Consider the following 25,714-nt stretch of genomic DNA (forward strand, 5'->3'; position numbering starts at 1 on the left):
GTCGTAGGGAGCGCCGCCGCCTCCCTCCCATTCTTCTTACCCTCCACTGCATCCTTGTGTGCCCGCAGCCGCCGCCGTCCCTGCCCGCAGGCGCTGCCGGGGCAGGGTGAGCGCGCCGGGCGGGGCGGGAGCCGCTGAGGGAGCGGGGCCGCCCGGCTGCAGACTGTGAGTTCGGCGGGGGCGGGACGGGACCGGACCGGAGCGGGTTCGGAGCCCGTCCGGCCGCTGCGGTCTGGGGCCGCTGTGCCCCCTGTGGAGCAGGGCTTGCGGCGGCACTGGGGACCTGGGAGGGCTCCGGGCGCTCGTTCTGGGTCAGAACTGTCTTGGGACAGCTCGCTGTCATCTTAAAGGTATCGTAGTGGCTCAGAAAGCGTTTGGTGAAAAGTCAGGCCTGGTCATAACTTCCCGTAAATGTTTCTGAAGCACAGGCACTAATTTTTGGTGCTGCACGCCGTGTCCCGCAGGAAACGTGTGAACGAATAAAACTGAGCAGGAAACGCAACCACAGCATGGAAGCTCGTCCTTCAGCAGTAAATAAAGGAACGGAGCTGTGTCATTTCCATTTGCTATGAAAGTTTTCCTTATTGCTAAAACCCATTATGATCACTTTGGTTGTCTTTTTAAAGGGGCTCTTAAAAAACACATTTTGTGAAGTAGTTTTGCTTTCCTTGGGCCTTCTCTCCTGGTCATAATTGTTTCACTGTTTGTCACTGTTCCATTCTTCAATAGTGTCCTTCAACTGTTCTCCAAAAGATCACACTGCCCCTGCCTGCTCACACAGGTCACTTCTCAAACTAAGTGTACATGCTGAAAATTAATTCTGTGCATTTCTTTGATTTTACAAAGTTGTGGATAATTTAGATTTCATAATTTGAAAGATTGGAGAGAATGCTTAAATATCTACAAATTAAACTGTCAAAACCTTTAATATAAACCACTCTGGATGTGTGTGGGTTTGTTTTTACAGGTTATTAATGGCACAGCTGGTTTCTTCATCAGGCTTTCTGCTTCCAGTAACCTGAAGAGTAAGGACCAGAATCAGACTGCAGGACTTCTGCTGCTCTGTCACATCCAGCTCCACAATGGTGGATTTTCTGGCTGAAAACAATCTCTGTGGTCAGGCAATTCTTCGGATTGTTTCCTGTGGAAATGCCATCATTGCAGAACTTCTGAGACTTTCCGAATTTATTCCTGGTGTTTTCAGGCTAAAGGACAAGGCTGATCAGCAGAAGTATGGAGATATCATATTTGATTTCAGTTATTTCAAGGTAAATCCTTTTATTTTTAAACTTCTCCTTAGAGCATTGCTGTCCCACATGAGGATGTTTTGGGCTGTGAAACAGCCATTCCTGACTATTGTGTTTATTACTACTGCATCTTCCAAAATGTTTGATGAGTCATCTGGCCTGTGAATTTTGATAGATACCAATTATATAAAATGTGAGTATTGGATTCTGGGGAGGTAGTAGTAGTAGTGGTAGTAGTAATTCCTGCAAGACCAATAAATTAAACTTCCTCCAACAGGTTCTGAGCCTGCATGGTTGGTTGTTTTCCTTCAGAGCAGTGGCGTGGGCAGTATGCCCATCTTTCTTCTGTTAATCTGTAGCTTATTCTTTGCAGCCATGAAAACTGCTTTCCTGTCTGACAGTGCTGTGATTGTTCTTCCTCTGGACTTGTCACATGTGCTGAAGAAATAAATAAATAAGTCAAGTCAAGGAGAATGTCCATGGAAAGCCCTTATTTCTCTTTCAGAATTAAGCTTGCATTACTAAGTTCCCTCTGTCATTTTCCAGCATGACTAAGAAGGAACAACAGAGACTATCTAATCTGATTTTATTTGGACTGTACAATACAAGAAATGGTAATAATAAAGCAAGGGAGGCACTTCTAAAATTTAATTCAGTTTCATTGTAGTAGAAGTTGTAAATTTCAGGCACTATGAGGCTTAGATACTGAAAATCCAGAGTACAAATGATTTCACAGTTACCTTTAGATCTAAGTGCTTGGTAGAAGTCTTTTTTTTAAACAAATTACTTGAAAATTTAAAAACACATAGCTGTAATTGGTGAGAAACACAGTAATCCTTAAAGCCTCAGTATTTTTGAATGTTGAGAAAGCATAACAGTGTGCTGATTTTCATCATTAAAGCCAAATAAATCCATAGAAGTCAAACTTATAAAGCAGAGATTAGAAAATTCACAAATATTTTTACTGCAAATGCACCCCTTCTGTATACATGATTTTTAGAATTACTTAATGAGGAGAGATTTGAGATTTGAAAAGTTGAGACAAATTTGTCCATTTGAACTTCAATGATAGCTTGCTTTTATCCTTTTTTATGTAGATATTTTGCACAGAAAGAGAAGCAGAAGAATATTTTTTAAAACTCAGATTGTCAGCTGGGTATTTTCAATTAAATTTTAATAATACTTCCAATTAAACTTTAGCATTATTTTCATTTATTTGATGATAAGACTGCATAGTGCTTTTGAGAAATATGGCAGTGGTAAAGGGTTAGAAAAGTTGTACTATTGCTTTAAGGAAGTCAGGTTCTTCATCCCAACTCTTTTTCCCCCATGATTGTTAATGACAAAGTTTCTGCATTAATTCAGGAGACGAGTGCTGAGCTAGATGTAGAGTCTGTGGAAAAAACATGTCTAATATTTTCAAGCACTTTGAATGTATGAGAAGGTACTAAGCTTTGTGAGCCCTCAATGTTATGGTTTCAATCTGAGAAATCAACCGAAAGAAATGTGTAAAGGAAAACATTCCATCAGGGAGATAGTTAGCACCACAGAAAGCATCCAGTGCTTTCAGATGTGTTGGGGCTTTAATGAAAGCATTGGCTATTCTTTTCCATTGGTTACATTGGATAAATCATATTTAAAGTAATTGCAGATTGTAACAATGTGTAAAACTCATCTTTATAGAATCAATATTTAACCATAAACTAGGTTAGAAAACTACACGTCCTTGTTTTGGTAAGAAATGGTAACTCTGGTTTGCACACAAGGTTGGTTGTGCATGGTTTGTGTACTACTGTAGAGAAGTGGAGATCAAAGTCAAGTATTGTCTCTAAAGGTGAGTTTCTGTTTTTCAGGGGCCTGAGACATGTGAAGGCAAACTGGAAGCCAAGCCTGAGTTACTGGATTTAGATGAAGAATTTCGTGAGAACAACATTGAAATTTTGACAAGATTTTATTTAGCTTTTCAGAGTGTACATAAATACATTGTAGATTTAAACAGGTATGGTATCTTAAATACATATGGATTTTCAAAGACCAGATTACTGTTTTGTCATATTGATGAGAAGCTTTTTCCTTAGAGACACAATATACTCCTTGTTGAAGCATATTCATGTGCACCAGCAAACCTGGGTTGCTGGAGTGAACACTATCTTTTACTCCAGCAGTTCCCTGCCGGGTTAATATATGACTTGAAAACATTTAACTTCTCTACCTCATTTCCTCAATTGTAAATTTGAGTTAGTTTTTCTTTATCATAGAGATTGTCCTGAAGATTTTTTTTTTTTGATAAAAGGAGAATCCATATTATTAAGCTGCTTTTTTTTTTTTTTTTTCCTTGCAAAACAGAATATCAGATAGTTTGGAGTTTTTTTACCTTTCATTGGCATTATTTTCTTGAACTTAATTTTTCAGTGAAGTTGCCATATTATCAAGTTTGCTACTCTGACATGTGAAAAAACAAAACTTCATTAAATGCTCTAAGTAAAAGTTACTGAGGATCTTAAACATGAGAGTTGGTTTTATTGTTGATGTTATATGAAAATATCAAATGTTTGCTATTACTTATTTAGTAGTGTTGCTGGAAAATCCTTTAATAGGAATAAATCTTCTCTTAATTCAGGTGAACATATGCTATTTCTAGCTCTACCTTCCAAATTGCAATTGAGATCAATTTATGGTATTTCCAGGAGGTATACTTAGGTAACTTGAAAATATGACAGTTTTGCTACATTATTGCATGGCAGCCTTCCCAGGCTGTTATCACCCATGGCAAGATTATGAGGATGAGCTCTAAGCTGCCAGGTATCCTGCAGGGTCTTTCACATACACCATCAGAATATGGCGCCAGCTGGTTGGCACTAGCTAGGGGTTTCTACTCTCTCATTTTTTAGACTCTCTCTTTTTGTTTGTCTGAAAAATACCATGCTGCTTGTTCTAGGGAAGTGTTCTGGTGCATGAGTTGGCTTTCAGAGAAAATGTCACTGATTGAGTTCTAGTTTGAGAGCAAAACAGTCAATGACCAAAGTTTTCGTCATGATTCCTAGATACTTAGATGACCTCAATGAAGGAATTTACATTCAGCAGACATTAGAAACCGTCCTCCTTAATGAAGATGGAAAACAGCTTCTAGTAAGTATTGACTAGTTTTGTAATAGTAGAAAATTAACCCACTCAGTAGTGACAACCTAGACGAAAATTTAGGTTTACCAAACGCATGGAAAGTGCTGTGACTCACTTCAAGGAGGACAAAGAGCAAAAATCCTCAGCCTGCCATTTTTCATGTTATGTTAACTACATAGTTGACACTGAGTTAGTTTGCCAATACATGTTTTTCTTTAAATGTTGCTGCAAAATCATGTTTATGTGATATTCTTTCTTCATTCTTTCTCTTTCCAAACAGTGTGAAGCCCTGTATTTATATGGAGTCATGCTCCTGGTCATTGACCAGAAGATTGAAGGAGAAGTCAGAGAACGAATGTTGGTTTCCTACTACCGATACAGGTCGTGTACATAGGTGTACAGGAGCACTCAAGGCTGAGATGTGTAATCTGCAGTATATTCAGTAATCTAGGTCACTGAACTAAGATAAATAGAAATATTGGCACCTTTTTCATCAACTGACTTTGTACAGATAATTCAGCAGAGCTCTCTGAATATCAGTAGAACTCCTTGCTTTAGCTTTTAGCTGTGTTTGCAAGGTCAGCTGCAAAATGAGCAACAGATTTTTCATTCTGTTACAACAGACATTTGAAGTCCACAAATAAACTTTCAGCTAAAGCTTTTAGGCTGCAATTGCCAGCTATGTCACGGGTTCCCAAATGTGCAAGGAAACTTTCTGAGAAGTCCTGACTATCTAGGTTACAAATGTATTGCAAGTCAGACTTCTTGTACTGCTTTATTAGGTAAATCAGTGACAAGTTTTACAGGGTAGGTTCTCAGCATCAGGGTGTAACAGATGGGGTCTTAAAGGGTATTGGTGAAAATCCTTCTACACATATAAAATGATGCTTTGACTATTCTTATGCCTCCCAGTATATAATAAGAGATTCTTTAACTCTGGAATGCAGAAGTGAATTGACAAGGGGAATTCAGAAATGGGGAGAAAGAAAAGGAAAATTTTAAAAAGAAGGGAAAAAAAGGAACAAATTCTTCTCTGAAGATAAAGCTCCTTTTTTCTGTTCCTGAGTTTAATTTTCTGTTTGTGCTTTTTCTGCTTATCTGGAATTTCAGTATGGACATTCATCAGTGTCCTGTAACATGATATTAATGGAATAAACAATCAAAATCCTCCCTTCATTTCTTAAATTTCTTAATTTTCTTGTGAGAAGGGTGTGGTTACAAGGGGTGGGAGAAAAGGAAATTACTGGGTCATATAGCTCATATTTTTGTTCCTCTTTTTTTGTAAAACAGTGCAGCCCGATCCTCTGCTGACTCCAATTTAGATGACATTTGTAAATTGCTTCGAAGCACTGGATACTCAAGCCAGCCTGGAGCTAAAAGACCTCCAAACTACCCCGAGAGTTACTTCAGCAGGGTTCCTATAAGTGAAACTTTTGTTAGCATGGTTATCGGCCGCTTACGGTCAGATGACATTTACAACCAGGTAAGCCACCCTGAGATAAAAGAGGGCTTTAAAGGGGAGCATCAAATGGATTCTTAGGTCAATTACTCAGCCATGAAGTGCAGAAAAAAATAAATGACAGAGGTTGTAGGGACTCTTGAGGTAGTCCGACCTGGCTCAAGCACAGTTGGAGCAGGTTGCACTGGGCTGCCCCCAGTTGGATTTTGAGTATAACCAGAGGTACAAACCACAGAACCTCTCTGGGCAGTCTGCTGCAGTACTTGGTCAGCCTTGCCGTAAAAAGCACCATTTTTGTTTAATGTCTTATGACTGGGCATATCTTACTTGACTCATTTACAGCACAGTAAAATCTTACTGTAGCCTGTTACAAGTAGCACACATCTACACAGTCAACTTTTACACTCTGGAAATACATCTGGTAAATATGCTGTATGAGTAAGCATGTCCAGCTTACCTAAATAAACTTCTTGCCCTGTAGTATCTATACACTGCACTCTTTAATGTGTCCCATAATATTTTCAGGTGGTTTATGATGCACTGTATTACGTTCAGCTTTGTTTTGTTACTTTTTCCAGGTTTCAGCATATCCATTACCAGAGCACCGCAGCACTGCCCTGGCTACTCAGGCTGCCATGCTCTATGTGATACTGTATTTTGACCCTTCTATTCTTCACACTCAGCAAGCAAAAATGAGAGAGATCGTGGATAAATACTTTCCAGATAATTGGGTAAATGTTAATTCTGTTTTAAAACTGTTCCCTGGATTTAATGTTATAAGAACAATTGAAATTACTTTTACAGTATGTGTTATAGGAATGTAATAATAACCTAAAACTAGAACAGATCCTTCTCTGTGGAAATTCTACTTTGTTCAGAGTGAAGCAGTCCAAGTCAAACACTCTGGATAAGCATGGAAGGCTGTCCTTTGAAAGTGTAATTTATTGTCTTAAATGCTTCAGTCAACTATACTCTATACCATCAAGATAAAGTCAGTCCCAGGAAAATGTGTGATGAAAGGCATTTTAGGCATTTCTAGTCCAGCCTTCTCCACAAAGCAGGGTTGACTTCAAAGCTAAATCAGGCTGCTCAGACCTTGCCCAGTTAGCTTTGGAAATGTTTAAGGTGAAGACTCTGCAGCCTCTGTGGACACCTGTGGCTGTCCTTCATCACTCTCATGGTGAAGAATTTCTTCCTTCTATACCATTGGAATTTCCTTTGTTATAGCTTGTGGCTTTTGCTTCCTGTCTTTTCACTGCGCAGCTCTGAGGTGGGCCTGGCTGTGTCTTAGTCATAACTTCCCTATAGGTAGTGGAAGACCACAGTCAGATTCCTTTGACATCTTTCTTCCAGCTTAAGCAAACCCTGTTCTTGCATACTGGGTCCCCACAGGTGTGTTGGTGGCCTGCTGTTCACTTCATTCCAGTTTGTGCATGTCTGTCTCGTATTGAGGAGCCCAAATCTGGACCCATTTCTCTCAAAGAGACCCAATGAGAACTGACCAGAAGGAAAGATTCACTTCCCCAATCTGCTGGCTGCAGTTTGGCATAGCCCTTTGTCTGATTATTTTTTGTTGTCATAAGACTGCGTGCTTGATTCATGTTTGGTTTGTCCAGCAGGACACTTAGGTCTTTTTCTGCAGAATAGTGACACAGGCAGCCAGTTGTATTATTGCAAGGATTTGGGTTTGTCCCAAGTACAGGATTTTATTTGTCATTTCTGACTTTCCTGTGGTTTCTGCTCATGAATTCTACCAGTGTGTCAAGAATGCTGTAGAGGACAATCTTGGTCCTCAACAAATCATCCCACACTGCTGTTCTTTGAAAACTTGTTTAAGGATTAGCTCTGTGCTGTTGTTCAAATAACATAGAAGCTAAAGCTGTCACTACATGTGCTTCTATAGACCTTTTCAGGGGCAGTAATTAAAATGGAATTAATGTGTTTCAGTACTGAGATTTAGGATTTCTATCCAGAATCTCTAGTCTGCAAAAACTGCTGTTGAAATAGGCTGGCATATAAGGATGGAGTCCCTAGGTCATCTATATCAAAGGCAATCAGACTTAACAAAGAAGCTGTACTTATATTTGTGTATCTCTGTTGGTTTCAAGTTGTATTCTTCTGTACCATAAATGGAGCAGTGAAGCAGGTAGGGGAGAAACTGCAATAGCTGCATATTTCACTAGACATTAGAATCCCTCTGGTTCTGGAGAACTACAAACTTATTTTTGGAAATGAGAACTTGACACTGCAAATTTTTGATTATGCCAGCATTTTTATTAGCTTGAGTTTATTAGCTTGATATTTTTAAACAACGCCTATCTTCTTGTGGTCCAGTGTGGATAAGTTAGCTGCATTATAAAAAATGCTCAGCTCCTAGGCTGATTTCAAATTATTCTTAGCAGTTGAAGTGTAGCCTTTTGAGGAGCTGCCATCTGCAGGAAATAAAGAGCTTCACTTCAACAATATGAGAGAGATCTTCATATCAGCCGACCCAGGTCCCATTTGCCTTTACTTGACACTGCCAGAAGAGCTCAAAGGCTGACAGTGCCCCCTCAATGTGATCATGCCTGTATGGAGGAATATTGGAGCATCAGTGTGACAAAGCTCATAATCCCACAGCTCTGTACATCCTTCATCTGTCAGTAAACCAAGTCTTTCATTTTTTATCAATTATCTTACAAATACTTGTTACTTACTCACAGTTCTGTATTTTTAATCATGCTTAAACTTGCGCAAGGAGTCTGAAATCAGTTTCTCTTTGCTCCTCAAAAATCATACTATTTAATCATAATTTCTTTCTGTTGTGTCACTGTGAAAGATGCATTACAGTTTAATTTGGTCTTTTGGGCATCCTCACAGTAAGATTAATTCATCGCATTTTGCCCTCCCTATCATAACTTTTTTCCCCAGTTGCTTTTATCAATCTTCTTTAGAGCATCATGGAAATGAAAAATACGTCATGAGTTCATGGAGAAAAAAATTGAGTATCATATATAGTGATTGAAAGAACTGTCATCTTGTTTTCACAACTAAGCTTCTAATCAATTGTGTGCTTTTTGTTTCAAAGTGTTCTTCTTGATTTCCAAAGGTGGTACACCAAAAAGTACTGCTACCAAAAAAGTTCAGTTATCTCTTATTTATACCCACAGCATATCCCTTTCTGTCATATTGCTAAATGCAAACCTTGTATTTTTCTTAATAATAACATAAATACAACTTCTTGTTTTCTGCTTCCAATTTTAGGTCATTAGCATTTACATGGGAATCACTGTCAATCTGGCAGAAGCATGGGAACCTTACAAAGCTGCTAAAACTGCCCTCAACTACACACTGGATCTTTCAAATGTCAAAGAGCAGGTACAAAAGTCAACATTAAGTATTTTTAGCAAGATGCAAGATGAGTGGGCATCTTGATCTGTATATGATATCAATAACACATGGGTCTTTTCTTCCTGCTTACAATGTCTGTACCATACTGTCTGGCAACCTTGAGTAGACATTTTGCCTTCATCTTTAGGGAAGAAGTTAACCAAGTAGAAATCAATTAATAATAAGTGTGGAAGGGGCTCACAGCTGGTCTGTGAGTCAGAAGGGGTTAGTGAAAGAGAGGAGCTGATAAGAGTTGCCTTTGCTCCTGAAAGGAGCTTTACCAAGCTGTCAGCCTGGAAACGAAGGAGAGAGAGAGATACATGAGAGGCAGGCTGCCTTGCTCCAGTGAATATTATGTTGCTCTGTTCTGACCAATGAATAAGTATAAACTTTGTGAAAGAGTATAAAAAGACAGCATGCTGTAAAATAAATATAGAGAAGCCTTCTTAATACAGTGTGTTCTTCAGTTTCTTACGACCGTCTCAAAAGCAGCAAATAAGTATCTTTGTTCTGTGATAGATTTTTGTTGTTCTTTCCCATTAGGCAATAAAATATTAGTACCATTTTTTAGGAATAATTCCTAGAGAGTATATAAGTGGATATATAAAAAGTCTGCATTTTTGAAACATTATGCTTCCTGTGTAGCCTGGACTCTGGAGCTACTTTCTGTGGGAGCATGTGTGCTGTGTGTGCAGGCTGTTTTCTGACATAGGAAAACTGCTTTTCAAAGTCTTCTCTTGGCTGTACGTGTCTGCTTTTAGCTTCTGGGTGTCTTTGGGTCATTCCAGAGTTTTATTCCTAGGGTTTTCACCCTGACCACCTGTGAGAAATGCTTGTGCAACATCTACTTCTTGTCTTTCTCACTTTACTTTGAGGGCTATATAAATCTTAGACAAGTATTGCCTTGCTTTAACATTTATCTTGAATCCTTTGTCATGCACTTGCAGTGTATAATATTGCCTACTAGTAATGATAATCATTTTTATAGCACTTTTTTTTTAGCTGTGTGCCAGCTAAGCTCTCGAGAACATGGTGTATTCCATTTGAGGCAAGGATTTTATTGATCCAGGCTTTGTGTGTTTTAAGGCCAGCAGATACGCTGCAGTCACCGAGCGAGTGCACACGCAGGTGCAGCAGTTCCTCAAGGAGGGCTGCCTGAGGGAAGAGCTGGTGCTGGACAACATTCCCAAGCTGCTGAACTGTCTGCGAGACTGCAACGTGGCGATCCGCTGGCTGATGCTGCACACTGCAGACACCAGTAAGACACTGCTGAGCTGTCAGTCCTGCTCCACTGGGGCTTCACTTTGGGCCCCGGGGGAGGTTCAGTTCTGCTGCTGTTGAAGTCAGCAGTTTCCTCCACTGTTTGCAGGAGATTGTTGAGCTGTTGTTTTGCATATAGTCTCCTAAAGCCTTGTCTGAAACAGCACATGCGTTTCCTCAGTTCTTGTGAGCTGAACACAGGTACAAAAATTAGTAAAGTCATGATCTTCTTGAATAATGTTCTGCAGAAAAACATCATTCTGAAAGTTTTGTCTAGCTCCAAAAAGAAAGCAGTGACCAGTTTCTTAAAATCTTAGTAATTAACAGGTTGAAACTAAGTTTTTTGTTCTGTTGAACTGAAATTCAGCTGAAACTGTTGAGTAATGTCTGTCATGTGAGTTTGGGTGTGTAAACTGTGTAAACTGAATTTAGACATTCCCTTATTTGAATGCTTGTGCTGTCTTTGAGGCTTCTTGATATGCAAGAAGGGTTCTGTTAACACCTCCATACAATTTTTGTAATGGTTTTAGAAATACTGATCTCAGGGCTTCTTGGTCAGAGGGACTAAATTCACATTTAGTTTCAGAAGCCTGCAGAAGTTTTAAGAAGGCTGAAGCACCACGAAACCTTAATTGTATTCTATTCAAAGGAAGAGTTAGTCCATGTAAATGAAACACAAGTGGGGATTTACATACTAGAGCAAAATGTTTTTGCCTTCAAGCTATTAAAAAAGAATGTATTTACAAAGATTAAGAAGTTTGGCCAAATTCTGTGTAACAGTGGAGAAATGTTGTCTTTCCATTTTCAGCTTGTGATCCAAATAACAAACGTCTCCGCCAGATAAAGGATCAAATTTTAACAGACTCAAGGTACAATTCCAGGATCCTTTTCCAGCTTCTTCTGGATACAGCTCAATTTGAATTCATTTTAAAAGAGGTAATGTGCTGCTAATCAGAGTCTTCTAAGATCTCTAACCTGAAAAATTCACTGGGTATTTTTGAAAGTGACTAAAAATCGAAAACTCTGCATTGTACTATTCTATAAAATTCAGTAAGCTTCTGTCACTGTATGTCCATCACACTCTCTGTATTTCTTAATATTTTTAATCTTGTTTTTAATATTCTGGCAAGATCTTGAAGTTATGCAGTAATCACTTAGTCACTTCCATCTGTTTTCAGTATTTTATTTGTGATATGCCTCCTTTCCAGTTTTGTAAACCAAATGCTTTGGGTTTCAGTAGATGTTCAAGCAGATGCTGTCAGAAAAACAAATGAAATGGGAGAACTATAAAAAAGAGGGATCTGAAAGGATGACTGAGCTTGCTGATGTCTTCTCAGGAGTTAAACCTCTTACTAGAGTGGAGAAAAATGGTAATTATTAAAAATTATACTTTGGGGGAAAAAAGTTGTTTTGATTTATATTTCTAAAGTGATACCAAAATAAATACATGAGTCTAATAGTGATAATATAGGAACAATTTTCATGTCTCTCAGCTGCCAAAGAGGTCTCTTTATCTCTTGTCTTGTTTAGGTTTTCAGCACATATTCCATATGTAAGCAATATTTAGGTACCTAATATTTAGATGGCCCTATTTTTAAAAGTATTTTTCATTCCTTTATTTAGCTACACCGGTTAAAACTACAAAATATCAGTTCACTTCTGTATGTGTAGTGGAGCTCACATTACCATGTTCTATGTACAAAGGAGTGAGAAGATCATGCCCATTAAATTTAGGGATGGTTTAACCTCTTCCCTAATTGTTTCCCTGGCTGTAACCTGAATTTCAATTGTATCAGCATTTTTTAAAAGAAGAAAACCTTCTTTTACTTCTCCTCTACACTGAGTGGTATTCTCCAAGTTCTCCAAGGACTTAAAAGTCAAATCTGTACTTCTTTCCAAATTCCTTGCACTGTTTTTTGAAACACCTATTTTTTTTCTTTTGAACTGCTGAAAATAAGAATTTTTAATGTCCATTTGTTTTGGTAGGTGTTTTTAATGTTGCATGTGAAATTTACCTGAGCATTTGCCACTTTACAAGTGTACATTTTGAAAGACTATAAATGTACCAGTGAAATAAAAACTTGTAAAAATAATCTCCTATGTTCATAGCTTGTTTGTTTCTTTTGACTAGCAAGTTCCCTGTATTTTTGGTGCCTATCATATATGCAGAGATTTCATTAATTTCTTCTTAATTCTTTCATAGAAAATCTCCAGGCTTGGTTCAGAGAAATCTCCAAGCAAATAATGTCTCTCAACTATGATGATTCCACTGCAGCAGGCAGAAAAACCGTGCAGCTGATACAGGCTTTGGAAGAGGTATGGCAAAGACACTTTGAGATAAATGACCTTGTCCTTCTGGAACAGCAGCATTTTTTACACATGTACTGACTTCTGATAGCAGAGATGCAAAACAGATCTGCATTTGAACAACTGTTTAAATCTATTAGATCTTTGCTGGTACATATCTACGGTAAGCAGGAGTTTTGTATAAACCTTGGTATTGAAAAACATGGTATGAAGGGTCATCCTACCTGTAGCCAAGGGTTTGTAGGTTTTTTAAAATAAATTAATTCACTATTTAACATTATTTGCAATATTACTAATTTTTAGAAGTGTTGAAAATAAATTAGTTTGAAACTAGAAAGGGTGATTTGAAAAGCAAAATAAAAAAAAAAACCTGTATTTTTTCTGTGTGTGTTTTTTCTATTTCCAGAATATAAAAGAGTACTCAGAATGATGTTTCACAGTACACCTCCTTGAATAACTTTATGAAATTTATTGTTAATATACTCTATAACAGGCCAGGATTTAAGTGTCTTACTGCTGCTAATATCCAGAAGTGTCAGTTTACTGATTCTGTTTGTATTGCTGTCCTTAAAGATTAATAGAAAACAACAAAAAAAAGAGTCCTTTTATGAGTTTTGTTTGTTTGTTTTTTAAATATAGGTCCAAGAGTTTCACCAGCTGGAAAGTAACCTGCAAGTTTGCCAGTTTCTGGCCGACACCCGCAAATTTCTCCATCAGATGATCCGAACTATCAACATTAAAGAAGAGGTCTTGATCACCATGCAGATAGTTGGTGATCTTTCTTATGCTTGGCAATTAATTGACAGGTGTGTTAGCAGGACCTTTTTCTTCCAGTCAGTAACCATTTGTAAAACTTCTGGGAAATCACATGCAAAAATATTATTAAGACTGTCAACATTCCAATTTTAAAACAGTATTGAAGCATTGTTCTGTGAATTGTTGAATATACTGAATTATAATCAGCTTGAATAGGAATTAATATCCATCCTTCTCAGGTTGTTAACTGCAGGTTAAATGATAGGGTAACTTTTTACTGTCTATCCTAACTATAACAGCTTTGTTAACCTCCTGTCTCCATCCTTTAGTCTTATTAAGTGTTCTCCGAAATCCTGGAGTTCATTTTTCAACCAAAAACAAATGAGGAAAGACTAATGCTCAAGAATTCTGTTTCCATGGTGGGATTTTGCTGATCTGCTGCTTTAGCTGCTTCATTGCTGTGGCTGATAACACTCTCTGTTGCTTCATCTTTTGTCCCACTTCCCCTTTTTCATAGAGGGTTTTTCTAACCAGTAGCTCTTCAGAGCTAAATCCTCCTTTAGTGAAGTTTGTTAGTGATCTTCTTTGCCATTTACACGTTACACTGGTGCTGTTGATATGCAATTAAACAGTTGAAAATAACCTTTCCGGGGGAAGAAGGTGATTTGTTTTGTTTGTTTCCTACCCCAGCTTTACATCTATTATGCAAGACAGCATAAGAGTCAGTCCATCTATGGTAACTAAACTCAGAGCCACTTTCCTAAAGGTAAGTATGAACAACAGTGTACTTGAACACTGCAGGCTAATTCAAGCAGTTTGTTTAAAAGGCCTTAAGCTCTGAAATCAGTTAAGAATTCTTTTACCAGCATCTTCTATGTCTAGTTTTTTTAGACAGTATTGAATTAACTCAAGGTTATTTTTAAGGAAAATAAAACCGAGTCATGCATGTTTTTATAGTGCAGCAATTACGTTCCTGCTGTTAAGCAAATAAGTCTCATTGTCCAGCCTCTACTCATTACAGCTGTTTTCTGGATGCATTGTTGTACAGGTGGGATCTTCTGCATATGGATCAGAACAGGCTGAAGGAATTGAAAAAGTTGTGTTCTCTGTTCCCTTTGTGTTTCGATGAAGCTCTGGCTTCAGATGAAAATATTCTCTGTAGAAATAAGAATGGGAATTAATGTGAGTGAGAATGTAAAATTACAATTGAAGTGTCCCATGCAGCTGTTTAGATTTTAACAATCTTAGGGAAGGTAGCCTTATGGACTGTTGGACTTCTTTGACTTTCAACAATTTTTTTTTATCTTGGAAAGCCTGTTATAACACTGCTCCTTAGGAAGAATCTAGTACTTTAGGTTGTAGGATAAGAGCCTGAGCAAGAGAATTCAAGCATATCATTTTCATCAGAAAAACAAAAGTGAAGTTAAAATGTTAACTTTATTTCTAGCTTGCTTCTGCTCTTGATTTGCCTCTTCTCCGTATCAATCAAGCGAACAGTCCCGACCTTCTCAGTGTGTCCCAGTATTACTCTGGCGAGTTGGTCTCCTATGTGAGAAAGGTGGGTGCTTGCAAGGCATAACTGCTTTGTTCTCTAATTATTTTTTCTTAATTGGGGATTATTTTCTTAATGAGAATATACTGACTGTGGCTGTTTCTTCTCTCATTTACAAGGTTCTACAGATAATTCCAGAAAGCATGTTTACATCTCTTCTCAAAATCATAAAGCTTCAGACTCACGATATTATTGAAGTGCCTACTCGCCTTGATAAGGACAAGCTACGAGATTATGCTCAGCTGGGACCACGATATGAGGTGCAGTTAAAACAGGGAATTCTGAAAAAGCAAACCTTATAGGTGGCCAACTTTAACCTAAGTTTAAATCTATACAGCTCCATAGAGTTACAGTTTAACAGTGAAGTTAGATTTGTTGACCTAAAGTTAAAACTGACGGGTGTTATTGTGAGCATACCTTAGGTTTCACAAGGGCAGATAAGTAACTTTTGTGCTTCTGTTTGAAGAAGTTTAAACTTTCAGTCTTGTAGAGAAGGAGAGGGGGAAAAAGCTAAATAAATTTATAAATGAGCATAAGTATATATTTACTTATTGGAGAGGATGGAACCCTGAAAACCTGAGTCTGAAATGAAGCCCTCCACATCTGGTATTCTTGTTCCAAGAGCAGAAGGTCAAAAACTGATTAAGCCAGCAGGGTTAAGCTTTTTGCTGCTCTCAAATGAGGAGAGGATTGAGGCACATTGATTTGATCAGGTAAAGCTGCTGTTGCTCATTTTGTCTCTGGTTTTTCTTCTGCATTGTAGCCAGTCTGGAAGAGTGAGCAAACATTAAAATTACCTGGTTTTATTTTTGGTAGAGGAAGATGTGACACAGAAACCTGAGCAGATCAGTAAGTCCCCCAGAAAATCTAATAATCAGTTAAGATGCCAGCTTTTCCCTGGAGATTTTGCCGAAGTGCTCACTTGTTAGGTGTTTTCTGCGAACAAGCTGTGATCTCTGATTAAGCTCATGTTCAGTCCTGAACATTAGGTTTAAACTCCCCCATGAGGCTTTTTAGAGTGAGGCTGGCTTGTGTGGGAGTAGGAGTGAAGGAGCAGGCAGTGTTCAGTAATGTTTTATTTTGAGGCAGTAAAAGGAAAGCAGCTTATAGTAAAGCTGTTTTCACTGCCAATTTCTGTTGAACTGTAGATCTGAAGTGTCTTCTCTATTCTGTATTGTAAACACCTGAAAGGCAAAAGACTGGCTTGTCTGAACTCTGAGCATAAGGATAATAATAACTGTAAATAATTGTAAAACTTCAAGTGAATGTGCTACCATATTAGATCCATGGAAATACTGAGGTGGACTCACAGTGGCAGCAGGCCACTATAGAATAACTACTGTGAGCTGTGTTCCCAGCCTGCTCAAAGATACCAGCTCAGAGTTTTGTCCATATTATTGTGTACACAAGATATGGCTGGTCTTCCCTTCTGTAATCCCTCTGAAGCCTCTGAGAGGTACCTGTCTTTTCCAACTGCTAATAACACTTCTATTATCTGACTAAAAGAAAGTTAATTATATAAGTAAGTTGAGAACAAGATGTAAAGTTGATAGTATATCAGTGCAAATTATTTATATCTAAAATAGGAAGCTACCACTGGGAAATGTGGATTTTTTAGAGTAATTATTTACATCTATTGAATCAATTCAGTGATTTTTTTTTCTGTTACAGGTTGCCAAGCTAACCCATGCAATTTCAATCTTCACTGAAGGTATCCTCATGATGAAAACTACTTTAGTTGGTATCATCAAGGTAATGATCCATTATTTCAATAGGAAATGGTTAGTTGGTGGCAGTTAGTACTTTAGCACAGATTTCAGCACAAATATATAAGACCTCAAGGAAAAACAAAAAGACAAGCAAATGTAAGTTTGCATACAAACTTATGGAACCCACAGTCCCCATTGTTAATAGATTCATCCACTGTACTTGGTGATCATTGGAGGTTTTTCCTGCTGGAAAGCTTTTCTGAAGAGCTATTTCTTCCATTGGTATAATCTGTGCTGCAGTTTTACATTAAGACTACACTGATACCTCTTTGAGAACTAGAAGCAAGTATTCTTGAAGAAACATTCACTTCGTAATGCATACTGACTTCTTACAATTTTACAACATTCTCAGTGGATCATGAACAAAATCTGAATATGGGAACTACAAACCTTTGTCATTCAACTTAAAGAAATCTCATTTATTCTCTAGTAGAAGTATATAAATTTTTTATTCTTTGGACAAGCTCTGGTGGCTAAGTGCATCTGTTAACAATGCTTTCCTGTTTATCAAAAGTATTTAATATCTTCCTTGGTACAAAATAAATCCTTTCTATTTTTTATACCTTTCTGACTTTAAAGGAAAAGTGTTTATTCTACTTAGGTGGACCCAAAACAGTTACTAGAGGATGGAATAAGGAAGGAGCTGGTAAAACGGGTGGCCCTGGCTCTTCACAGGGGCCTCATCTTTAATCCTAGAGCCAAGGTTGGTTTTAATTTTTTATGTATCTTGGGTGTGCAGGGACCTCTTTTATTATACTGCCTTCTAAAAAATAATGTATGCTTTTATGTGCAGATTTCCTTTTTGTAAAAAAAAGTTTTGGGTTACTGAAGGTTATTTGGAACTCTTTATTTGATGTTCAAATGAGTGTATAAACTGCCAAGTGTACTTAAAATTTAAAAACATATTTTTGTTCTGTTCCAAAGTGTCCTGTCAATTCTGAATTCACAGTACTGCCTTTGTCTGTGATGACTGACAGGTCACATAAGCCAAGTAAACATAGATAGGCAATGATAAAATAAGGAGTGACTCCTTGTTTTGATCCTGCTCAGATTGTTGAATCTCCTAGATCAATCAATAGTATCACTGAAGGCAAAAATAAATATGAAAAGTGGGAGGAAAATATTTAATAATAATAAATTCAGATGTCAAACTTTGATAAATTTCTCAGTGCTTTTCAGATCTGGCTGGGCCATAGTGAAATGCTCTAGAGGTTGTTCTGTAAGGGTATTTAGAAGCCTTTTAAATTTTCTTGGTATTTTACCTGTTCACAGTTCTGGTTTTCTCTTTTTGTTGTTGTTTGTCTCCAGCCAAGTGAACTCATGCCCAAACTGAAAGAAATGGCAGCTACAATGGATGGGTTCCATCGATCATTTGAATATATCCAGGATTATGTCAACATATATGGTTTAAAAATTTGGCAAGAGGAAGTGTCTCGTATTATTAACTACAACGTGGAACAGGAGTGCAATAACTTCTTAAGAACAAAGGTGCTACTCAAACCCAAAAAGAACAAAAAAGTTGATAAATGTCTTTATAGTTGGCTGTTAGAGCCTGTGAGTGATGGAGCATGTGTACCCATTGTTCATACCATTCTGACGTCAACTGAATGTGCTAACTACTGTGTAAAACATCTGCCCCCAGCTTATTATGAAATGCTGCAGCATCTCCCCTGCATTATTTGTACATAAGAGGAAAGTACCCAAAATAGAATATTTTAATATATTTTTGTAATAAGATTAATTCTTCTCTTTGCTTTATTCTGTTTTTATAGTGTTCTGCTATGTGTAATTTACAACATTGTGTTACAGTGTGCTCCTTTAAAATTGAACAAAAGGAAAATTTCTAAACAAATTTAAAAGGTGCAAGGGAACACTGCAAATTACTGTAAAACTTATTTTTCAGATTCAAGACTGGCAAAGTATATACCAGTCTACTCACATTCCTATACCAAAATTCACACCTGTGGATGAATCCATAACATTTATTGGCCGTCTTTGCAGAGAAATCCTGAGGATCACAGACCCAAAGTAAGTACTTTGTGCCATTGGATAACTTCAATTCCACCATATACAAACCAAAATACAAGAGATAGTTTTTCTTTAGCTGCCATATCTTTATCTAAAACCATATTTACCCAGTCCATCCTGTACATTTTAAAGGTTAGTCTAGAGAAGTGGTGATTTTAGTCTAAGAAGGAAAACAGTGTGTTAAACAAATGGAGGAGAGAGAAATCAGGGACGGGTGACAGAACCCTGGTGGAGAGAGGAATAGCTAAACATCACCAGAGATACTTGGAGAGTCTCATCTGTCTAAGAAAGGTAACTCATTACTGAGAGTATCACAGGAACTGTCTGCAGCTTTTGCTGAAGTTGTTTGCTGATTTTTTCCCTCAGAATCACGTGTTACATTGACCAGATGAATACCTGGTATGATATCAAAACTCATCAGGAAGTAACCAACAGTCGTCTCTTCTCAGAGATCCAAGATACTTTGGGAACCTTTGGTCTCAATGGCTTAGACAGGCTGCTGTGTTTCATGATTGTAAAGGAGCTGCAGGTAATTTTTGAACTTCAATTTCTCAAGGCCACAATGCTTTATTGTTTAATAATGATTTTTTTTTAAAATCTGTTAATTACTGAAATGGTAAAATTAAATCAATTGCATTTGAAAAATGGTTGTTCAACTCCAGAAGTGAGAATTTAAGTTACAGGTAAAATTATGGAAGTTGGTGCTCCTAAGTAAATGGTGCTGTGTAATTCCAGGTTGTGTGGGGATGCTTTCTGAAGGTGTACACTGTGTGTGTACTTAAAAGTTGATTTCAGGTTGTCTTCTATTTTTCTGTCTAGATATCAACAAAGATTGTTTGGGTCTACCATGATACATGAGGTGTCAATTCTATGAAATGACTGTTTCCCTAGTACCTGTTATGTGAAACCAAGATTTTGTTTCCTGAGAAGAATCTAGTTCTAGTCTGGTTAGAGATTTTAAGGGAAATAAGTATCAGCAAACACAGTTCTTCCTGAATTACTACTTGTCCATAGTAGATATTAGATACTGACAAGGGGGAATCTTCTTAATGTTCTAACATTGATTAATATAACTCCAAAAAGCAAAAATTGTAACTACAGAATTCCTCAACTCTTAATCTATGGAAATAGTCTTCCCCTGCTGTTAAAAAATGTGGCTCCAGTACCATCAAGATTAATCATGAAGTGCATGTGTGATAATTTTACTTACTTATTTCTTTCTTTTATTTAGAATTTCCTCAGTATGTTTCAGAAAAATATATTGCGTGACAGGTCAGTGCAAGATACCTTAAAAGCACTTATGAGTGCTGTCAGTCCCCTCAAAGGAATCATAGGTAAGTGCTTTCTGGTTAAGATGGAAGAAAGCAGTTGTCTTTGTACACTTGCATTTATTTATCTTCTTACTTGTTCTTTTTTTAATGCCTCACCCTCCTTCTTTTCTCAGCAAATTCAAACAAGGTTTATTCCGCAGCAATTGCAAAAACACAGAAGATCTGGACAGCTTATTTAGACTCCATAATGAAGGTAGGTTCATGTGACTTATTGCTAGTCAGAATTCATCAAGGCTCTTTGCTTATATTGGCCCCTCAATTCAGGAGGGACATGGAGGTGCTGGAGCATGTCCAGAAAAGGGCAACAGAGCTGGTGAAGGGTCTAGAGGGTAAGTCCTGGGAGGGCCAGCTGAGGGAGCTGGGGGTGTTCAGCCTGGAGAAAAGGAGGCTCAGGGGGGACCTTAACATTCTCTACAACTCTCTGAAAGGAGGCTGTAGCCAGGTGAGGGTTGGCCTCTTCTCCCAGCTAACAGTGACAGGACAAGAGGACATGGCCTCAAACTGCACCAGGGGAGGTTCAGGTTGGACATCAGGAGGAATTTCTTAATGGAAAAAGTTGTTAAACTTTGAAACAGGCTTCCCATGGAAGTGTGGAGTCACTGTCAAGTGTTTAAGGACAGACTGGATATGGTACTCAGTGCCAGGGTTTAGTTCACAAGGTGGTGTTTGGTTATAGTTTGGACTCAGTGATTTCAGAGGTCTCTTCCAATCTTAATGGTTCTGTGATTCTGTGACATTTTAATCTGCTTATTTTACTATGTTGCATTATGTTGACTTGTAATTATATAGCATCACAAGTGAAGCAGGCCTGGGTTTGCAAGAGCTCCTGAGCTTCGTTTGTGTGGGCACCTCACACTCCACAAAGTGCTTAGCACTGAGATTCAGAAGAAATCATTCACCAAAACCAGAGTCGGGCACTAGAGGTCTGATCTGGGCAGACTAAGTTAGTGTTCAGTGTCAGGAACTCTTGAGCCTCCTCGCAGTGCCTTGTGACCATGATAAGATAAGCCCAAGGATAAAGTTTGGAGCAGTAGCATTTCCCAGACTTGCCTTGCCACAGAAGGCATTGTACTGTGCTGAGGATTTAAACAAGCTGTCCCACTATCTTGGCTCTTTATCTTGTCTCTGTAATGATATATGGGCACCAGAGTTTCTCAGGGTGCTGTGGATGTTTGTGTTACTGGAGTGAAGAGGAAAGGCCAGGGAAGGAGAAGGTTGAGTGCAATGAGCCTCTCTGATATTTTTGTCTCCTGCTGTGCTGACCCTAAGATTTACAGAGAGGTAGGAAACAGAGTACAGGCATTTTCACTGACCAATGAAAAGGAAGTAACTGGGGTTTTATACCTGTTACTTTTTTTGTGCCCTTTTCCCTTGGCCTGCACCTGTGACCAGGAACTGTGTGTAAACTTCAAGCACTGTGACTACATCTCTGCTCTGAGTGCACTGTGCAGCTGGGGTCAGTGTTTGGCTCCACTCTTCCTTCATTGCATTCAGTATAACACACCACCCTTTCTGTGTTTGTGTCAACAGGTTGGTCAGATGCAGATTTTAAGACGACAGATTACCAATGAATTAAATTATTCCTGCAGGTTTGACTCCAAGCATTTGGCTGCTGCTTTGGAAAATCTCAATAAGTAAGAAGCAAAATGTGCTTGAAGAGCTAATTGTATCACTGTGATCTAATTGTTATCAGCTCAGCAATCCTTAAAATCTAAATTACAGCAAAATGTGGCATCTGATTTGTGTGCAGGTTTTTGTTGATCAGTATTTGAATTTTAAACCAGCAAAAACAGTAAAAATAAATACTTGGCAATTAATTAGTTTAAACATGCAGTTTCTAATAGCATTTGGTTACACTTGGCTCTGAACTCATATTTAGATGAGAAAAAGGAACAGAATATGTGTGGTGCTGATATTGAATCAAATATGATGTTTGTAAAAATATACTCCAGAAAAGGTGTTTTACTCTTGATTGTGGCCATGCAGAGGTTTTTGTATCTTTGAAATTTTTATTTTAATATGACATGTGGCATCATGTAAGATTTATTCAGGGATAATTTTTTAAATTATTTAATATAATCTATTTTCCTTTTAGAGCAATACTAGCTGACATTGAAGCACATTATCAGAACCCATTACTACCTTATCCTAAAGAAGACAACACGCTTTTGTATGAAATCACAGCTTATCTGGAAGCTGCTGGCATTCACAATCCATTAAATAAGGTCAGGCATGCATTTTGGTGTTTGCTGCAGTTTGCTTTTTTCTATTTTTTTCTTAACTGAGAAAAAAATATAATATGTAGAAGACCTGTACTTCTAGTTTTTTTCTTTTTTTTTTTCCCCTCAGATCTACATAACAACAAAACGTCTGCCATATTTTCCCACCGTCAACTTCCTATTCCTCATTTCCCAGTTTCCCAAACTTCAGTACAACAAAAATTTAGGTAATATGTAAGTTGCTGTTTGTCTAAATCTAATTAAAACCTATGTAAAATTATCTGTAGAGAAGATAGTAAAATTACCTGCATAGAAAATGCATAGTTCCTGACTTTGTCAGTTCAGTTCAGACAGTTTTATTATACTATTTAAGCCAAATATGAGAGGGTAGGAAACAGATTCCAGACTCCTGGGTTTCACATTCTATCCTATGCCTCAGTTAATATCATTAAGCCATTCACCATGGAAGACATGCAGTTGTTACATTAGTTTTGGACTTTTTTGTGTGGGCAAGCAGAAGGGAAGACAGCAAAAAAACCATGAAGAGTACATTACATAAGTTAGCCTGTGCTATAAAAATATGTTCTGGTTTATAAACATGTATTGTTTTGGGTTTTTTCTGTGCAGGAGTGGTGTGCAAGCGGCCAGCTGATCAAATTGACTGGCTTCCTTTGGTTCTGGGGCTCCTTACCCTGTTGAAACAGTTTCACTCAAGATACACAGAACAATTTTTGGCTCTGATTGGTCAGTTTATTCGTTCAACGATGGAGCAGTGCACAAGGTATCCATGTCTTACTTTTTGCCCAAGTATTGCCTCTGTGAAGAGGACTTCAGCAGTCAAAAAGCACTGCTTTTTCAGTATTTTTGTTCTAGAGGATACTTGACATTTGCAGTCTTTTGGTACTTGAAGGGATCTTATAAAAAAGGTGGAGTGGGTCTTTTTATGTGGGCAGACAGGGACAGGAAAAGGGAGAATGACTTAAACTAAAAGAGGGGGGACATTGAGATTAATGTTAGGAGGAAATTCTTTCCCATGAGGATAGTGAGGCACTGGAACAGGTTTCACAGAGAAATGGTGGATGCTCCATGCCTGGATGTGTTCAAGGCCAGGTTGGATGGGGCCCTGAGAAAACTGGTCCAGTGAAAATTGTCCCTGCCCATGGCAGGGCTGTTGTAACTCCATAATCTTTAAGGTTCCTTCTAGCCCAAGCCATTCCATGATTGCATTAGACAATAACAACAATATATTTTACTAAATAGAAGATTAAAACACTATTTCTATTTGTAATGGAATCACATGACACCTAGTGGAAATGGTGTTATTTGAAGGCTGGCATTTTCAGGTAATTTAATCCAAGTAACTGGTTGATTAGTAAGAGTATGATCTCCATGGTGGTTTAATTTTAGCCAGAAGATTCCAGAAATGCCTGCTGATGTAGTGGGTGCCCTCATGTTCCTGGAAGATTACATTCGATACACCAAGTTACCCAGAAAGGTAAGAAAGAATTCCTTGTCTCTAAATATGCTCCTAAACACCCCAACCATTTTCCCTGGAAAAAGGAGCAGGGAATGTGTGCTCCCACTCCACTTCAGCCAATGAAGGGATCTGGCCAGAGAGACATTGCCCACACCTTCCATTTGTACTACAAATGAGCCAACATAACAAATAACAGCTCAGGGTCCTGCTGACACAGAAGCAGCCCTGGTTTGTAGAGTTCAGTCCCATTACTACAGGAATAAATAGATGAATACTAATAAAGAAAGGATTTCACCTTTGTGCTAATCTCAAACAAGTCTGTTAAATTTAATCTTCAGTGTATCATGCTGGGGGCTGTTTGGAAGGAAAGAAATAAAATAGAAATTCCAAGATATTTCCAAGTAATACTAAGCTTAGCAGTATTCTAAACACAGGACAAAAAGCTAATTAGAAAGTCCACATTTTGGTGAAACACTGTATCTAGTCTTTCCTTCACTTCCTGCCAAAGTCTGATCTCCCAGGCAGCTTCCTTGTCTCACATGCAAGGGAAATGCTAAAAATCTACTTGTAGAGCTACATTGTTTCATGTTTAAATGCAACTTAACTACATTTGAAGATTATATATTATTTATACATAGTATTAAAAATAAGTCATAACCCTGATTGCTGTATAGGATATACAGCAGTCAGCCACAGAGGCTGTACCTCTGTGGTTCTTGAATAAACATTCAATAGCCATTTCCCAGCTGATATTCATAATGAAGAGAGTGAGATTCTTCCAGTCTCCTCTTCCCAGCCCACGTAGAAGGTCCCTGTGTCCTGCAGCTGTCAGTCCTGCAGCTGTAGGTGATGCTGTGTGGAGCACAGCAGAGAGGACAGCAGCATTCCTCCAGTCCTACTCTGTGCCTGTGCTCCTGGCATCTCCTCAGAGCCCTGGCTGAGCTGTTCCTTCCTTGCTCTGTGCACATCCTGATGCCAGGGTGGCTAAGGGCAATGTGTGCTCGAGTCGTGGATCAGATATGCTTGTTAATGGATGAATGGATAATGCAAATGCCTGACTGTGCCTTCCTGTGTCCCTCAGGTTGTTGAAGCACACGTGCCAAGCTTCATTTTTGATGAATTCAGAACTGTTCTATGAATATGGAGAAGCTTTTCTCCAAACCTGAAATGAGGCTTTTCTCCAAACCGAGGCTCTTCTCCAAACCTGAAATGAGGAGTTGGGGCCTGAGGATGAGGCAAGTACAGCTGTTCAGAACTGTGTCTTTTCTTTGCTTCAAGGCAGTGCCTACAGCTGTCTCTGTGAAATGTAACCATCAGCACTAGTGTATATAACCCTTGTTTAAATCTTGGCATGATACACAGTGTGTATCTCCTCTAAACAGTGTACATTTTGTACTGCACATTATAAATGCTGCTTGTAATTGTTTATGTATAAATCATTTACGTTTTTTGTTCTGAAGAACTGTCTGTGGAAGTTTGACTTTTGTATCAGAAATGAACAATGAAATGAAATTGGAAATAAAGGTGTTGGATAGTTTGCCAGAACTGATGGTTCCAAATACAATTTTCTTTTAAAAAGAACCAGGAGTGAGAATGCATATACAGTGGAAAGAGGTTTGATGTCTGCCTGTGTGCTACAAACATCTAGTGTGTTTCTATAGAGGACATAAAATAATTAAATATTTACAGCTGAAAAGTCCTGTCAGGCTAATTAAAGGCACAAATATTAATGTAACTATAACATTTCTAATGTTGGGAACAAGCTTTAGTCACATAATTTTCACTCATGATACATGCAGTGTCCAAGCCTTAAGAGGAAG

General features: G+C 38.2%; 1 protein-coding gene across 2 annotated transcripts; it reads left to right on the forward strand.

Moving 5' to 3' along the window:
• The first annotated feature begins 20 nt into the window (after nucleotides 1-20).
• On the forward strand, nucleotides 21-25,353 carry WASHC5 (WASH complex subunit 5). 2 transcript variants are annotated; one of them, XM_041460659.1, is made up of 29 exons: nucleotides 21-350; nucleotides 968-1,268; nucleotides 3,101-3,246; nucleotides 4,292-4,376; nucleotides 4,648-4,748; nucleotides 5,658-5,850; nucleotides 6,405-6,557; nucleotides 9,070-9,183; nucleotides 10,282-10,453; nucleotides 11,264-11,391; nucleotides 11,696-11,825; nucleotides 12,659-12,771; nucleotides 13,402-13,568; nucleotides 14,209-14,284; nucleotides 14,966-15,076; nucleotides 15,190-15,330; nucleotides 16,742-16,822; nucleotides 17,441-17,542; nucleotides 18,148-18,327; nucleotides 18,743-18,867; nucleotides 19,234-19,396; nucleotides 20,099-20,201; nucleotides 20,312-20,391; nucleotides 21,729-21,832; nucleotides 22,294-22,423; nucleotides 22,548-22,644; nucleotides 23,045-23,198; nucleotides 23,825-23,912; nucleotides 24,976-25,353. In XM_041460659.1, exons 2-29 carry the CDS (start codon nucleotides 1,083-1,085, stop codon nucleotides 25,030-25,032), a joined length of 3,480 nt encoding a protein of 1,159 aa, XP_041316593.1. In that variant the 5' UTR covers nucleotides 21-350; nucleotides 968-1,082; the 3' UTR covers nucleotides 25,033-25,353. The 2 variants fall into 2 exon arrangements, with proteins under 2 accessions (XP_041316593.1, XP_041316594.1); XM_041460660.1 differs by having other exon boundaries at nucleotides 21-165.
• The last annotated feature ends 361 nt before the right edge of the window (nucleotides 25,354-25,714 follow it).

Source organism: Pyrgilauda ruficollis, unplaced genomic scaffold, assembly GCF_017590135.1.
Source record: "Pyrgilauda ruficollis isolate IOZ18807 unplaced genomic scaffold, ASM1759013v1 scaffold147, whole genome shotgun sequence".
Taxonomy (NCBI): Eukaryota; Metazoa; Chordata; class Aves; order Passeriformes; family Passeridae; genus Pyrgilauda; species Pyrgilauda ruficollis.